Consider the following 15,422-nt stretch of genomic DNA (forward strand, 5'->3'; position numbering starts at 1 on the left):
CGCGGCGCGGCCGCTCCGGCCGGGGCCTGCGAAGGCGTCGCCGTGGGAGGCCGAGCGTACCGGGGTCGAGTGGGCGCTGTCACGGAGGGACTCCAGGCCTGGGGAGACAGGGGAGGGGAAAGGGGGATGCTCAGCGGGGTGCAGGGGGGTCCCTCTCCACAGCCGGAGCCTCCCGCACTGCCCGACCCCGGTGTCCCCCGCGGGGACAGGGTGAGGTTGCCCTGGGTTGCTGGTTGTTGTTGTTGGTCCTTCGGGACCTGCAGCCCCTTCAACGCAATTCGTGACTGTGGCAGTGGCACTTCGACACCTGCCTGACTTGTCACCGTCATCGCCAGCCGCTGGCTTCCAGCCGGGACCGCAGCAGGGTCCGAGCTCATCTGCAGTCAATCACACGCACCCGTGGGCTGTCGCTGCCCTGAGGTGACGGTGACAGTCACCCTGGCAGCTGCTCACAGGGCTGGGGGCCCCTCTGCCGCTGGCAACGCCAGCTGTAGCACTGCGGCACCACGGGCAGCTGCCCAGGACACGGCGACACAGGCAGGAATGAGCTGGGGACCTGTGCCAGCTCCCAGCCCCGTTACCAGGCTGAGCTTTGGTCCTTTGTGCTGAGGAACTCCTACCCCTACCACCACCTCCTCCAAACCCCCAAATTCCAAGAAACCACACACATATAGGACTTGTTTCAGGTAGTTTTGGCAGCCGGGGAGGGGCTAGGAACTCTGCCATTGCAGTGGCCCCAGGTCCAGGGAGGGCGTCTGAAGGTCATGGTTGGGACCAGCTGGTCCCCAGGGCCACCCTGCAGGCGGTTGGAGAGGGACGGGGCTGGACCTGTGGGCGCGGGAAGAGCACAGTGCACCAAAGCACCTTGACGTTGTCACCACATGTCCTGGCCCTGTGCTGCCAAAGGGTGAAGGGCAGCACTCAGAGCTCATCCGGCTGCATTCCCGGGGATTTGCAGCCTCTCGTTTGTGAACACTGCCCGGATGCCTCCAGCTCAGCCTGGTGTAGCACGAGTGCCGCAGCAGTGCCAGGGCTCCGGGGTGGTGAGGAGGGAACACACTCTCACCCTGCCAGCTCTGTGCTCTCCCCTCTCATGGGAACATTCCCTGCAGCACCCACTGCGTCCCCGACATGGGGGACACCCACTGAGGGGGTTCCCCTGCTCATCACCACAATGAGAGCAGTGCTAGCTCCCCAAACCCAAACCCTTCTGCCATCTGCTTCCACAGGGCTGGCATCAGAAGCTAGAAAATCCTGAGAAATCTGAGTCCAGCCCCAGAACCAGAGCTGCTTTGTGGTAGTAACAACCTGGAGTCCAGCTGGCATGGGAGACCCCAGCCCACTCCGTGCCACACATATCCTGCATCCCACGTTCCTGCATTCCACCTGCTCTCGAGGCTGTGGTCACCAGCTGACTACGGGGACCACAGTCCATGGGGATCCCCGTGGACACTTCAGAAGAGCCCAGACCCCGCGGCGCAGTGTTACCTGGCTCAGGTGGGTCCCCACGGCCGTACGGAGCATCGTGGCCAAGGCTGGGGACAGCCGGGATCAGTGGCAGAATCCCCAGGGCCCGGGACAGCAGCCGTGGCCCCAGGGCCAGCACCCGGACCCGCACCTCCCGGCAGCAGTGGTTGATGAGCCACAGGTGGACGCTGACCCTGGTTTTAATCTTTACGAGGCACTTCACCATGGTAGCCCGTGGCACAGGGACACAAGGAGTCCGGGGACAGCTCTGCAAGTGGCGCTGCTGCTGGCCCTGGGGTCAGCACTATTTTGGGCACCCGCATTCCCATGAGACTGAGCTGAAGTGAGCGTGAGGAAAAGCAAAGGGGTGGTACCAGCTCGGGGTGATTTATGGTGGGAGGTGATTTAATGCTCTGGCTGCTTCACAATGGCATGTGGGGGAGAGACTGTCACATGTAACTGGGTGGCAGAGGTGACCCTGCTTCCATCCCCAAAACTGGCACAGACACCAACCCTGGGATCCCTTGGTGGAATTAAATCCTGGCCCTTGGGGCAGGCAGTCGCCATCCCTGCCTGAATTCCGGGATCAGGATCGGAGTGGCTGTACTGGGGCAGGGTTGGCCCTGCAGCCCATCCAGGAGCAGGGAACAGCCATGTCACTGGGAGTTGGACACTGCTGTCACCAGCAGGTAAAAGAGCCACCACCAGCAGCACAGCCACAGCCCCCAGCATGTCCCCAGCCCTGTGGGGCAGCTCCACAGCTGCTCCCAGTGTTTTGCCTTTTGCCAGACCTTCTTCCCACAGCATCCTACTCTGACACAGCCCCAGGATGGGGAGAAGCAGCCGCCCCGCTCCAGCCTGGTGAAACACCAGCCTTTCTGAGGACAAGCCACTGGGGCTGCAGCCTCAGCTGACATGCGTGCACCTGCGTGTGTGTCCACGTGTGTACGTGTGTGTGTCTGTGTGCTCATGGGTACATGTGTTTGTACGTGTGTACATGTGTGTGTATGTGTGTCTCTGTGTCCCTGTGTCTGTGTGCACGTCTGTGTGCCCCTGTGTGTCTGTGTGCCCCTGTCTGTGTCTGTGTACACGTGTTTGTGCCCATGTCTCTGTGTGTGTCTGTGTACCTATGTCTGTGCATACATGTCTGTGTGCGTGTGTCTGTCTGTGTGCACACGTCTGTGTCTCCCTCTGTGTGTCTGTGTATGTGTTTGTGTGTACGTGTCTGTGTCTGTGTACCTGTGTCTGCGTGCACGTCTGTGTGTGTCTGTGTCTGTGTGCCCCTGTCTGTGGGTGCACAGGTGTGTGTGTCCCCACTCCCACGCCCCAGCGTGTCCGGCAGTGCTGCCTCGTGTCCTACCTTCCATGATGGAGATGTGGACGGCTCTCCGCCGGGTGCGGGGCACGCTGCTCAGCCGGGGGCCGTGTGTGATGGAGGGGCAGCTCCGGCTCGGCACCAGCCCAGCCCTGGGGACAGGAGTGGGGTCAAGATCAGAGCCAGGATGGAGCCAGCGCCCCGGGCACATGGCAGCGCTCTGGCTATGCTCACCTCCCGGGCACCCACCCCTGGCAGCTGCTGCTGGGCTCTTACCGGTGAATCTCGGGGGGCTCCCTCTTGATCTTGGCGCTGGACTCCATCACCTCCTTGGCGACGCGGCCGCTGCAGGTGGGTCAAGACCAGCAGAGGTGAGGACAAGAGGCCCTGGCAGCCACGTGGTCACACTGTGCACAGCCTGGCCCCTCCCCACACAGCTCTCCAGGGAGGGGAGCTCTGCCCGCAGCTCCAGGGGAAAGCAGAAATATTTGTTGGGAATGGGGGCAATGGAGAAGCTCGGAAAGGCTGGGCTGACACCTCTGCCACCATATTTTGCTGCTTCTTCTGGCATGGGATGCTGGACACTAGGGGGTCACCTCCCCTCAGCCAAGATGGACACAACACAGGCCTCCAGAGCCTCCCATGCCAGCGAGGAGGGTGCCAGCACTGTGCACCTCAATGCTGGGACACACTGGCATGTCTCATCCCACAGATATGAGGTCCCAGGTCCAGGCTCTCGCTCCGGCAACTCAGTGCAGGAATTTGTGGGTAGTGGTGATTTGTTTCACACCTTGTTGTTCTCAACCCCCAAATCCCCCATCCTCTCCCATCCTCCACTCCTGTCCCTCCAAAACTTCTCCTGTGAGGCTGGGGAGGGGGGTGGCACCTGTGACACAGAGACAGCAGCAGAGGTGGCCTGGTGGGGGTCAGTGCTGCAGTGTGGGATCTGTGGAAAACCCTGAGATGTCCCCGGGGACACTAGGGGGTCACCTCCCCTCAGCCAAGATGGACACAACACAGGCCTCCAGAGCCTCCCATGCCAGCGAGGAGGGTGCCAGCACTGTGCACCTCAATGCTGGGACACACTGGCATGTCTCATCCCACAGATATGAGGTCCCAGGTCCAGGCTCTCGCTCCGGCAACTCAGTGCAGGAATTTGTGGGTAGTGGTGATTTGTTTCACACCTTGTTGTTCTCAACCCCCAAATCCCCCATCCTCTCCCATCCTCCACTCCTGTCCCTCCAAAACTTCTCCTGTGAGGCTGGGGAGGGGGGTGGCACCTGTGACACAGAGACAGCAGCAGAGGTGGCCTGGTGGGGGTCAGTGCTGCAGTGGGGGATCTCTGGAAAACCCTGAGATGTCCCCGGGCTGCCACAGCCCCAAACAGCTCCCCAAAGTGCCTCCAAAGGAGCATCCAATAATACATCCAGCAGCTGCTCCTGCTGTCAGTACTCACCTGTACCGGAACCGGCTGCCCTTGAAGAACAGGTTGCTGCTGGACACCGTCCGCACCTGGCTCGACTTCTCCAACCTGTAACAGCACCAGGAGTGGTGTGAGAGTCCCACACTGCTGGCCAAGCACTGGGAGCCAACGGCAGCGAGGCCAGGTGACAGGAGCAGAGCCCTGGAGATGTGGAATGTCACCAGGAATGAACCGACTGCTGGCAGTGGTGGGTGGCACTGGCCGGTGGGACACGAGCACCTGAAGCCGTCTCTGTCAGCAGAGCTCATCCCTGCTGGCAGCGGGGGCATGTCCAGGAGGGACCCATTGCCAAGGAGTCTGGAGGGAGCTTGGGGCCACAGCTCCCGCTGGGACCCCAGGGCCAGCAGTGACACCCATGTGCAGGGACTGACGCTCTCCAGGGGGCTGAAAGCCCACCATGGCCTGGGAATTGCAGGGTGACAGACTTGGCCCCTCCTGGGCAGGTGGGCACTCGCCAGGATGGGTGAAGCCACCCAGAGGGACCATCCCATCTCCTCCCCATCCTACAGGAGCTGACCCCTCACCCCGGGATTGCCCAGCAGCAGCTCAGCCCAGCCCACGGTCCACCCGCCGAGTGCACAGCCCAGTGGTGATTCACTGCCACAACTAATCACAGAGAGATTTGTAAAGCAATATTGCAATTTCATTTCATGTTCATGTAATGAGGAGTGAAACCTGCTGATTGCAGCCGCTGATTGCAGAATTCCCAGTGGGAATGCATCGCATGCTCTGTCTCGCAGCTTGCTGATTAAAATAAAACTCATTACAAAGCACAAAGCGGGCTGGGTTAAGTATGGCATGAACAGGATGGTGCTGCTTGGCATTCCAGGCTTCATCCCAAATAATTTGTTATAATTTCCTGACAGAAGTTTGCTGAGGAGAGATGAGCACAGAGGGGCTGGAAAACGAGGGACCCCACAGGGCAGAGACCCCTATCCAGGGGCACCGGTGCTTTTGGTGGCTGATGGCTCTGTCAGAGCCACTGGAACAAAGTGCCACATGGCCAGTGACTGACCCCAGAGCCTGGATGGAGCCCACAGGTGGGCACCAACCCATGGCGGCTGCAGGGCACCCCACAAACCAGCACTTACTTGTAGAAAGCCTGGTTCTCGATCCCACACTTCCAGAGGTGTTTGCAAGCTTCTGGTGTCGGGGCAAAATAGGTGAGAACAATTTTCTTCTCCTAAAGGAGAAAGACAGGGAATCGAGGGGGGAGAACAGGGAGTGGTGCTCATCCCACGGATGAAGAATGGAGTAGACAGAGCTGGAAAGTGGCACCGGAATGGACAATCCTGCTCTGGAGCCATTTGGGATGCAGGGATCAGCCTGGTGCAGCACCTGGCATGAGGGATGGGCAGATGTGTTCCAGTGCCCACACCTCCCCCTCTGCTCCCAGCCTTTGGGAACAGCCAGAAACACAGTTTTTAAAAAAAATCCCTGCTGATGGCTCCTTTGGGAGCCAACTCCAGCCAGAGGTGTTCTGGCTGACTTTGAGGGATGATGGCAATGAATAAGCAGCTTGGGAATGACCCCGAGGGAAGGCATGGCCAGGAGCTGTGGGTGGTCCCGGCAGAGGCCCCAGTGGGGCCTGGCCTGGGGCTAAGGGGGGCTGTGGGGCCCCAATGCCCAGATCTGGGCACCAGCAGGAGCAGGCGGGTGACTCCAGCACTGCCACAGAGCTGCAGCTGCTGTCACCGTCCCCATGTCCCTGCCCTGCAAGGCCAGGGTGATGCTGCTGCCACGTTCCTGGAGAACCCACTGAAGGAATGACCACACTGTGCCCAGGAGTCCCACGGGAAGGGGAAGAACTCACCTCCTTCTGACTTACATACAGATAGAAAGTCTTCCCTTCGAATTTCATCTTGGTCACCTCATTCCTGGAGGGACAAGGACAGGCAGGTGGGAGCTGTGCAGAGCCCGCCGCAGCCCGGAGCCCACTCAGCCCAGCCAGCTCCTGGCACCGTGCCAGTCAGAGCCGGTGGTGGGAATGGCAGCAGGGCAGCTTCCAGACCCTGTTTTCCATCCCAGGAGGTGCCACAGGGTGGTGAGAGCAGCCCTGGCTCAGAGACCCGTAGCTGGAATGGGGGACAACCTGGGGTGAAGCTGAGGGTCAGCAGGGCCTTGTCCCATGGACACCAGCCGGTGGCAATGCCAGCTGCCAGGGACACACCGGCCAAAACTGGACATCCTGCAGTGACCCAGGAACAGCTGAGAAAGGCTCACAGTGGCGGGATTTGGGATGTGGCTGACATGGGGACAATGAAGTTTAATGAGGACAAATGTAGATAATAATGACCCTGGGGCAGCAGAGCTCTGGGTGCACTGAGCACTGTCCAGTGCCCACATACCCGGACACCCCTTGGACACCCTGGGGGTACCCATGGAGCGACGGGAGCCACGGTGGGAACTCACCACTTGATGAAGTGAACTCTCTTGTTTCCCTGCAGAACGACGAAGCCGAAGGGAGTGAAGGCCAGGAACGCCGCGTTCCCGGACACGTCCTGCAAGGCAACAGTGAGGGCTCGTGCAGCTGCTGCCCCTCAGTACAGCTGGGACAGCTCCTGCCCCCTCAGCCCCAGGCCTGGGGCACTGCACCACCCTGTGTGCCAGTGCTGCCTGCAGGACATTGCAGTTATCTGTTGTCATCTATACTAAATGTCATATTGACACATATAGAATTTATGTTATTAATATAATATCATGTTTATTTATATAGTATATACTGTAGCTATACTACTCCATGTAACTAGATATAGTTATTATATAGAGATACACTATTTATTTAGTATATATAATTACTATAATATATATAGTTAAATATGGTCATTTATTATATTATCATAGAATATCCTGAGTCGGAAAGGACCCACAAGGATCACTGACGTCCGAGTCCTAAATATATATATATTATATATAGCAATTAACCCAGAACAAGATAACCCCCAGCTGTACTTCCCTCCCTCGGAGCCCTGCCCAGCCAGTGCCCTGGGTGGCACTGAGCCAGTCCAAACCCACTAATTAGTGTCAGCACTTTAACCCAATCCCAAGGACTCGGCTTGGTGACCGCACTGTGCACAGGGAAAACCAAGGACAGGCTGAATTGTAAAAGCGTACATCAGCTGTGGGTCAGCACTAATGGCTGGATCAATCCTGGGGGTTTTTTGGCCAGCAGATACCCAGAGGGCTTTTAAGGGATGCTTGGAGCAAAAGTCCATCTCAGCTGTCAAGGCTGAAAGGCCAAAGGCAGAGAGTGCTGACCCTCAACCCAACACCTGCACGCTGCAATGGGGGAAGCTGAAACTCATCCCCCCAGGGATGCCACAGCCCCGGCTGGCACAGGAGGGACATTCCTCTGTATCTGTACACAAACCAGCCACAGCTCAGGCCAGAGGCTGCCCAAAGTGCTTTGGCTCTTTCCCAAATCTGGGAAAACCTCCAGGAAAGGAAGCAGAGTCTTGGAAGAAGGATGTATTCTTCTGGGGGTGCAGAGCCTTGGGAAGGGCCAGGGGTGCTAAATGGGGCACAGAACCCTATGTGGGCTCAAAAAAATGTGTGGATGTGGCACTCAGGGACATGGTTAGTGGTGGCTTTGGCAGTGCTGGGGAATGGTTGGACCCGAGGGTCTTCGAGGGCTTTTCCAACCCAAACCATTCCATGGTTCTCCTTGGCCAGGCCAGAAGTTCTGTCCATCACGTGAAACAGAGAAACAGAGGGATCCCTGCTATTCTCACACACACAAACACACACGTTCCTACAGGGATTTACATATAAAACAAGTACCAAGGACAGCCCAGGACTCAGGTAAGCCCTGCTTAAGAAAGGAAGATCTTTCTCTGTGTTTGTTTTTTGGGGAGAAAACGACTATGAGAGTACCATGAAAACTTCAGACAGGATTGAGTCAAGGTACACTGAGCTGAGGATGGCTGGTGAGAGGAAACAACCCCTCATCCAAACTTTGCTACAATCCACTGGAGAAGAGAGAACAGAATCAGCTTCATTTAACTTTGGTTTCCAGATCCTTTAAGCATATTAACAGCAGCTCTTGATGAATTAGGCACAATTCTGCTGATAGGCCTACAAGTGTGTATGTTTGTCCTTAGCTGTTATAAGAACATTAATCAGTGTAACTCAAATATGTTCAAAAGGTTCTTGGAGTAAAAGGAAGGCAATTACCTGACTCTAGCAGAAAAGGTCACAAACGGGTGGCTGCTGGCAAGACCACTGGTTTAGAGGAAATTCAGAGCAAAGCAACCTCTTGGCTACTCAGAAATTGCCCATAAATGGGGAACCCCCCCAATTTACTGCAACTGTGTGTTTATGTGGCACAGTTCAGGGAAAAGCCCCAGGGAACCCCAGCACAGGCACTGCCTGAGAGGAGAATTTTCTGTCTGCTTTGTATCCCACATCCATCTGCATGTGATGGGATTACCAGGGACCAGAGAGCCACATGCAGTGACATCCTCAGTCAATAAAGAGCATTTCCAACAGCAAACTGGATTATGGGCTGGGCAGGGCAGAGGGATGGACTGTCCCAGACAGATTAATGTCTGGTTGCTCCTCAGCCACGTCAGTGACCTTGTTCTTGCCTCCAAAGCCCTGCTTCTGCAGGAGAGGATCGACCACCCTGTCACTGCACTGAAAACGCTTTCCTACGGCTTCCCTGATACCCCTGGAAGGGTTTCAGAGTACTCACCCTCCCCACTCCCCTCCATGCACTCACACTGGCCAGGGATGGGCCAAGGCTGGACAAGGCTAATGGCCTCAGCATATCCCCCTGACCACAGCCCCAGGCCACTGGCAGGTGACAAATGCACTTGGGACAGTCCCTGGTGGATCATTGCTGGCTGCAGAGAGGAATCCAACCCCAGCAACAGCCTAAGGAATTGGTTTAGCAACTGTTTTACCTTGCACGGGTGTGGGTCAACCCCGTAGGTCTCCAGAGTCTGGGCTTTCCTGAGAAAATTCAGCTCTGAAGTAGCTGGTGTCTGCCCACTGCAGGAGGGAAAAACCGGGGAAAAAAGAATATCCCATGGAAGACAGGAAGGTGAAAGGCAGCTACAGTGATTCTATTAATGATGAAGCATCAGCCACAGCACGTTCCCATTAGATTTTTATGGGATCAGCAGGAGCCCAGCACTGAAGCCTAGCCCATCCTCTCCTGCCAGCTACATCCACAGGAGCCCCACTGAACTGGCAGCACTAGGAAGGGTCAAAAGGCATCTGCCAAATTTAGGGATGAATTCCCTACTTGCAGCACATACATCTCATCGGGGGGGGGGGGGGCAGGGAAAGGGGAGTTTGGTGTCAGAAGGTAGCAGCCCCCAGCACTGAAGGACAGAGCTCTGATGGGTTTTTGGGAAGTTAAACCCACTTCCCTCCCTGGGCACCCTTAGTCCCTTCAGAACACAGCTCCAGAGACACCGGGATAATGGGGATTGCTGATGGTCTCTACACCTCATGTCCCTGGAGAGGGGTGAAGGCAGGAGGGGGTTTATGAGGGTGTTGGTCCCCATCCAAAGATCTTCTGGGCTGTGCCGGCTGAGGCGGCAGAAGGGTCCCAGCTGGACCTGACACGAGGGGTGAGGACTCAGCCCATGGTCTGAGTGAAAATCCCAAAGAGGGACAAAAGTGCTCTGAGCATTACCAACCCCAGCAGCTCCCGTACCTCAGCTCTGACTTGTGGATCTCCGCAATTTTCCTCTCCAGCTTCTCTGAGTGTTTGGGGAAGAACTGGAACTTGGAGCTGTAGCCTTCTGGGTGCTTCCCTGGGTCGTAGTCCCCAATCTCAGCTGGGGGAGACAGATCCAGTTGGGAAGAGCAGCACAACCAGGGCACAGCATGCATCCCCATCCCAGCAGCACCTAGACAGGGCTCAGCACACCCTGGCAATCTGCTCTGACCCCACTGTGCTTCCCACTGGGAGGGATCATTTGTCAGGCATTAACTGCATCCAATTAACTTTGCTGCTTGTGTGGCAATCACCTGGCAGCAGACGGTCACTGTCCCAAATTTATTAATTCCTCAAGCTGCAGGAGCAGGCAGGAGAACGGGCAGGAGGGCAGGGACTGGATGAGCCCAGGAGCTGCTCTTGGGGACACCGTGCCCCCAGCACTGGTGTGGCCTCGCAGGTGAGAGTGCAGCACCCATCCTCACTCTCCCCCAGCCCAGCCCAGCACTGGTGGGTGCCTTCGGTGTTGCAGGTGCAGTGACCTGCTGTAAGTGCAACAACGGAAGCAGTGCTCAGCAGGCAAAGCAAATTTCTCCTGTCACAAAGCATTACCCTGCAGGATGTAGGCAGCCAGCAATGCGGCATCCGACGTCTTGCACAGGAGCCGCCCGTGGTACAGATCCCTTTTGATCTGCAGGAAGACCAAGTACCTGGGGACAGGAGGAGAGTCCGTTTATTAAGTGCAATTTAAATGACCCAAACAGCAATTTAGACATGGAATATCTGCCACCAGACACTTGCTCTGGCATCTCTCTCCCAGCAGCCCATTTACCAAACATGACACTTGCTGGGCTGATCCTGGCAAGGACTGGGGCTCAGATCCACACATCCAGCCCCTTTCCAGCCCATGGTGTTCCAGGTACACTGTGCCTGCTCTGGGGCCAGCACATGACCCGAGGGCTGGTGGAGATTTCCATCAACCTGGATATCCATTGTGTTTCTTCACACAACTGCAAACCCCAGCCCAGCCGAGGTGCCCGATGCTCTGAAGGGGGTCTCATGATCTGGAGCCCACCAGTGCCTGCTGCATTTTCCCTGGATGTTCAGCTTCCCCATAACGTGATTTTCTCCTTCCCAAACTTTCTGTGTCCTTCCAGGTCTTGGCGTATGCACCCACTTCCCTCCTCCGTGCTCGCCATGACCACCCCTGCATCACCCAGGGCGAGCTGCGTCCTGTGCTCCCCATACCTGTCTCTGTGCCCAGTGAAAAGACAAACTATGTTGGAAAAATGACATATTCCAATAAACTTAAACCTAAGTAACATTTTGGGCTGAGTCATGTGACATTTGGGAAAACCTTTAGCTGGTAAAACATAAGTCACAGAGTGAAGGAGCAAAATGGAGTGCTCAGAAATTAATTTAAATACCAGACTCGCACTCTGCAGTCCTCGGTCATGCCTCATTGCTCAAATCTGAGTTTATGATGAGGTAAACCATTAATTTTCACAGATAAAATACATTAAAGAGAAATCCTGGTATTAAAGTGGACTCAGTCCAGGGAAAAGTGAATTTTAAGCCTGGGTTCCAGCTGCAGCTGCAGGCACACCTCAAAGGGCAGCAAGCAGGGGCAGCTCACCTGCGTGGGGACCTCAACCTGGACCTGTGGGGGGTGAAAGAAGGCAGTTAGATAAGGTTTTGGGAGGAAATTCTTCTCTGTATTCCACCCCCTGTCATGGGCAGAGACACACTAGACCAGGTTGCTCCAGTGCCAGGGCCTCACCACCCTCACAGAGGAGAATTTCTTCCCCATATCCCATCTCACCCTGCCATCTGGCAGTGGGAAGCCATTCCCCCTTGGCCTGTCAGAGTCACTGCAGACTCTTGCCTAAGTCCCTCTCCAGATCTCGTGGAAAGGGCCCCTTTAGGCCCTGGAGGGGGCTCTCAGATGTCCCTGTACAGAAGGTGCCAGCTCAGAACCCCTCAGTGGAGGCTCTAGCCCAGCTGCCCTGGGCAGACCTGACCCGGGGGCCAGGGCTCTTGGAAATCCACAACCACGGCTCATTTTCCAAAGCTGCTGCAATTGCTCTGTGCGGACTCCTCATGTCCTTCCTCCTGGCAGGAAGAGCAGCATGAAGAGCCCCTAAAGATAGAAACTCGGGAGAGGCGCTGTCAGGTTCTGAGCGCAGTTCCTCACCCAGCGCTCCCAGAGCGTCCGTGCTCCTTACGTCAGAGGGACACGGCTGGCTGCTTCCAGGGAATGTCAAGAGACCTGGAGATGCTCAAACCCTTCCCGACAGACCGAGCACAATAAGGACGCCCTGCACGAGGGACGTGCTCGGGCACTGCACCAATGGCTGATTCTGAAGTGGAGGAGTCTGAGCAGCAGCGGTTGTGTTATGGAGCTGGTGCCATGCTCGGAGTGCTCTGCCCTGGAATGTGGGTTTGGAACCGACTGAACCCAAAGACCAAGCCAGGGGCTTTAATCATAGAACCCAGGAATGGTTCAGGCAGGAAAGGACCTCAAATCCCATCCAGTGCCACCTCCTGCCACAGCAGGGACACCTTCCACTATCCCAGGCTGCTCCAAGCCCCATCCAGCCTGGCCTTGGACACTTCCAGGGATCCAGGGGCAGCCACAGCTCCTCTGGGCAACCCGTGCCAGGGCCTCAGCACCCTCAGCCTGTGCTCCCCAAGTATGGTGGCTCCAGGTGCTGACTCAGCACAGGTGGGGATTCCTGTGCTGTTTCCCCACAGCAGGAACAATCCCCAAAGCATCCTGGCTGGTTGGGAAATCCCAATGGCTGTTGCTCTTTCCTGACTGCAAAACAAGCTTGTCTGGGTACTCCTGCCTCGGCCAAGCCCCTGCTGCCGGGGCCAGCCAGTCCCCCCCCCCAGTGCCCATCCTCACCTGGTGATCTCCTCCTTCAGCGCTGCGGGGTCCGTGGGGTAAAACTTGACACGGAAGCACATGGTGAAGGGAGGCTGGGCTGCGGAGAGCGGGGACGCTGTGTCACCAAAGGCCTGGGCTTGTCCCCGTCATCCCTGAACCACCCCGCTTGAGTCAGGTCCTACTCGGGGTCTCACCTGTCTGCCCTGTGCCCCCCAAACTGCCCTTGGTAAAGAGGGGGCAGACAGGCATGGACACACTCCTCACTGCAGTGGCCATGGCAAGGGCAGATGTCCCTGATAAAGCTGTGGGGAAGTGCCAGTGGCTCTATCTACCCGCCACCCAAACCACTTCCTGCTCCCAAATCTCACCCCCATCATCCTGTCCAGGTCTCCATAGAGGCTGGTGCCCTGTGCCCCTGTGCTGGCTGCAGCTGCCGTGGGGCTGGTGGGGGATAATCCTGCTCTTAACCCACCAGCACAGCTTTTGGGGGAACCTGTTCCTGGGAGAGGGGCTGGGAATTGACCCCAGAGGGGACAGGCTGGAGGAAATGGGAATACATCTAAGATGGAAGGAGCACAGTCTGCCCAGACCACCTGCAACACTCACCCCGCATCTGCTTCACAACTGACTTGGTAAACTCCAGCCAATGCTGAAAGGAAAAGAAGGTAATTAAAGCCTGACAGCCATGACTTGATAAGGTGGGGAGGATGAGGAAGAGGAGGGTTCTGCTCTGGGTGAGAAAAGCCACCTGTGTGTCAGTGAGTGCCCCTGGAAGGGAGCTGGGGTGAGCAGGAGGCTCAGACCGGTCCCATCCACAGTGAGGGAGCAGCTCCATGCCCAGCTTCTGCTTCAGCATCAGCTGCTCCCTGTTACAGCCGTGGCAGAAGAGCCCTGGGAGCAGGAATTGGTTGTTCTGTGGCTTATATTGATCAGTGGGGAGCACAACACGAGGCTGTTATCAATAGCTGTGCCCGGGAGCCCGCAGTGATTCTTACTCACAGCCTCAGGGCTCTAATGGCAAGGAGGGACTGAACAGACACTGGGCAGAGCTCGTTCTGCACCAGCCCTGTTTAACCCCAGGGAAGTGGCAGGACTCACTCACACAGCCTTGGCGTGGGAATCCATCCTGCTGGGACCGTGGGTCTGTGCCCCATCCCCTGGCCCTGCTGCAGCTGCGCGGGATCAGCAGGACACGGATCCGTGCGGGAGCTGGGTCAGGCCAGGTCCTGCCTGGCTCTGGCTCCTGCACTCCCGCTCGTCTCACTCCCCATTGCCCGAGGCAACACTCAAGCGTTTGGATCCTTGCACAGAGCTGTCAAATGGCCTAATCTCGGTGTTAAAACGCGAATCTATGCTAGATGGTCCTGCACAGCCGGGACCTCGCTCCACAACAGCATCACGTTCTCTCACTCTGCGATGTCCGGGATGCTTCAGCCCTGCGCAGGGTCCCGAGAGCCGGGAGAGCCCCTCTGGTGCACACATCCCGACCAACGCCGGGGACGCAGGGAGCCGGGACACCGGGGCTGCTGCTGCCGCCAGAGCCTGGGTGGATCCCAGACCCCTCCCTGACGGGGTCCCAGCGTGCTCATTGCCTGTCCCCTGGGCAAAGGAACGACCCCGTCGGAGCACCCAGAGCCCCCTGGCCCAGCAGCAGGGCGGGGCAGAGCTGCTGGGGAAGAGCCCCTCGCCACTGCCTAAACGTGATTTTATTCCAGATCTCTGCCTCATATTCTGTTTTTCAGCTGCAAGGACAAGCCTGACCCCCGCTCCCCCAGCCCGGGCAGGAGGGGCTCTCTCTCACCCTTTGCTTGTCGGGATCCACAAACCGGATGCCGAAGTAATCCTTCTCCAGCAGGTTCAGGTGGTGGCAAAGAAGGTCAAACAGGTACTGGCCCTTGGCATCTCTCTGCAGGACAAAGAGACTCAGTGACAGCACAGGAGGGGGCTGGTGGGGCAGAGCTTGGGGGATGTGTGTGTGAGGGGCCTGGAGCTTGAGAAGTGACACCGAGGCCAGTACAAGCCCCAAACACCTCCCTGCGTGACATTTTCAGCTCAGGAACCATCTCTCATCCCACCTGAGGGGCAGTTGAGTCAGTTACGCCCCATAAGAAGGGATGAAAACCTCCAGGCCTACGTGGGAATGCCCCGATACCTCCCCGGGGAGAAGTTTCACACCTGAGCCAGCTGTGTAAGGGAGGACATCGATAAAAAACCATTATCCCGCCTGCAGGATCTGCTTCTTATCGGCCTCTTTCCTTATCTGTCTCCAAACCCAGCTTGTTGCTAAACAAAGGTCAGTTTATGCGGCCAATCCCCCGGCGGTGGGCGCTCGTTCCCTCTGCCCCTGGGCTGCTCTTATGCAAACATTTGGCCACCGCAGCCCCAAAAACTCTCCTCTTCCTCCCCTTCGACTGGGGGTTGCAAAGCCCCTGATGCTTTGCAAATGGCCCATCGTTTGAGTCATCAACGCTTAGCATTTCAGTTCTCCCACAGCCAGAATGCCCATGTGATTCGCACCGCCGGCAGCCCCGGATCTTTGAGGAGCTGCTGCGCTTGGCAGGATCGGGTTCCTGCTGCACTTCGCGCATCTCCGCGGATC

The 15,422-nt window shown here is 57.1% G+C and overlaps 1 protein-coding gene across 1 annotated transcript in view; it reads right to left on the bottom strand.

The window, feature by feature from the left end:
• The window catches only part of FRMD5 (FERM domain containing 5), a 17,189-nt gene extending 2,323 nt beyond the window's left edge, over window positions 1-14,866 (bottom strand). The window contains exons 1-13 of the mRNA XM_017736964.1: window positions 14,625-14,866; window positions 13,430-13,472; window positions 12,842-12,920; window positions 10,546-10,643; window positions 9,931-10,054; window positions 9,170-9,257; window positions 6,678-6,766; window positions 6,079-6,142; window positions 5,357-5,448; window positions 4,239-4,313; window positions 3,059-3,127; window positions 2,828-2,934; window positions 4-98 (exon numbers count right to left, since the gene is read on the bottom strand). Coding sequence (XP_017592453.1) covers window positions 4-98; window positions 2,828-2,934; window positions 3,059-3,127; window positions 4,239-4,313; window positions 5,357-5,448; window positions 6,079-6,142; window positions 6,678-6,766; window positions 9,170-9,257; window positions 9,931-10,054; window positions 10,546-10,643; window positions 12,842-12,920; window positions 13,430-13,436 — 987 coding nt within the window. The 5' untranslated portion in view covers window positions 13,437-13,472; window positions 14,625-14,866. The remainder of the gene's footprint in view (window positions 1-3; window positions 99-2,827; window positions 2,935-3,058; window positions 3,128-4,238; window positions 4,314-5,356; window positions 5,449-6,078; window positions 6,143-6,677; window positions 6,767-9,169; window positions 9,258-9,930; window positions 10,055-10,545; window positions 10,644-12,841; window positions 12,921-13,429; window positions 13,473-14,624) is intronic.
• Between the last annotated feature and the right edge of the window lie 556 nt (window positions 14,867-15,422).

Source organism: Corvus brachyrhynchos, unplaced genomic scaffold (assembly GCF_000691975.1).
Source record: "Corvus brachyrhynchos isolate BGI_N302 unplaced genomic scaffold, ASM69197v1 scaffold200, whole genome shotgun sequence".
NCBI classification, from domain to species: domain Eukaryota; kingdom Metazoa; phylum Chordata; class Aves; order Passeriformes; family Corvidae; genus Corvus; species Corvus brachyrhynchos.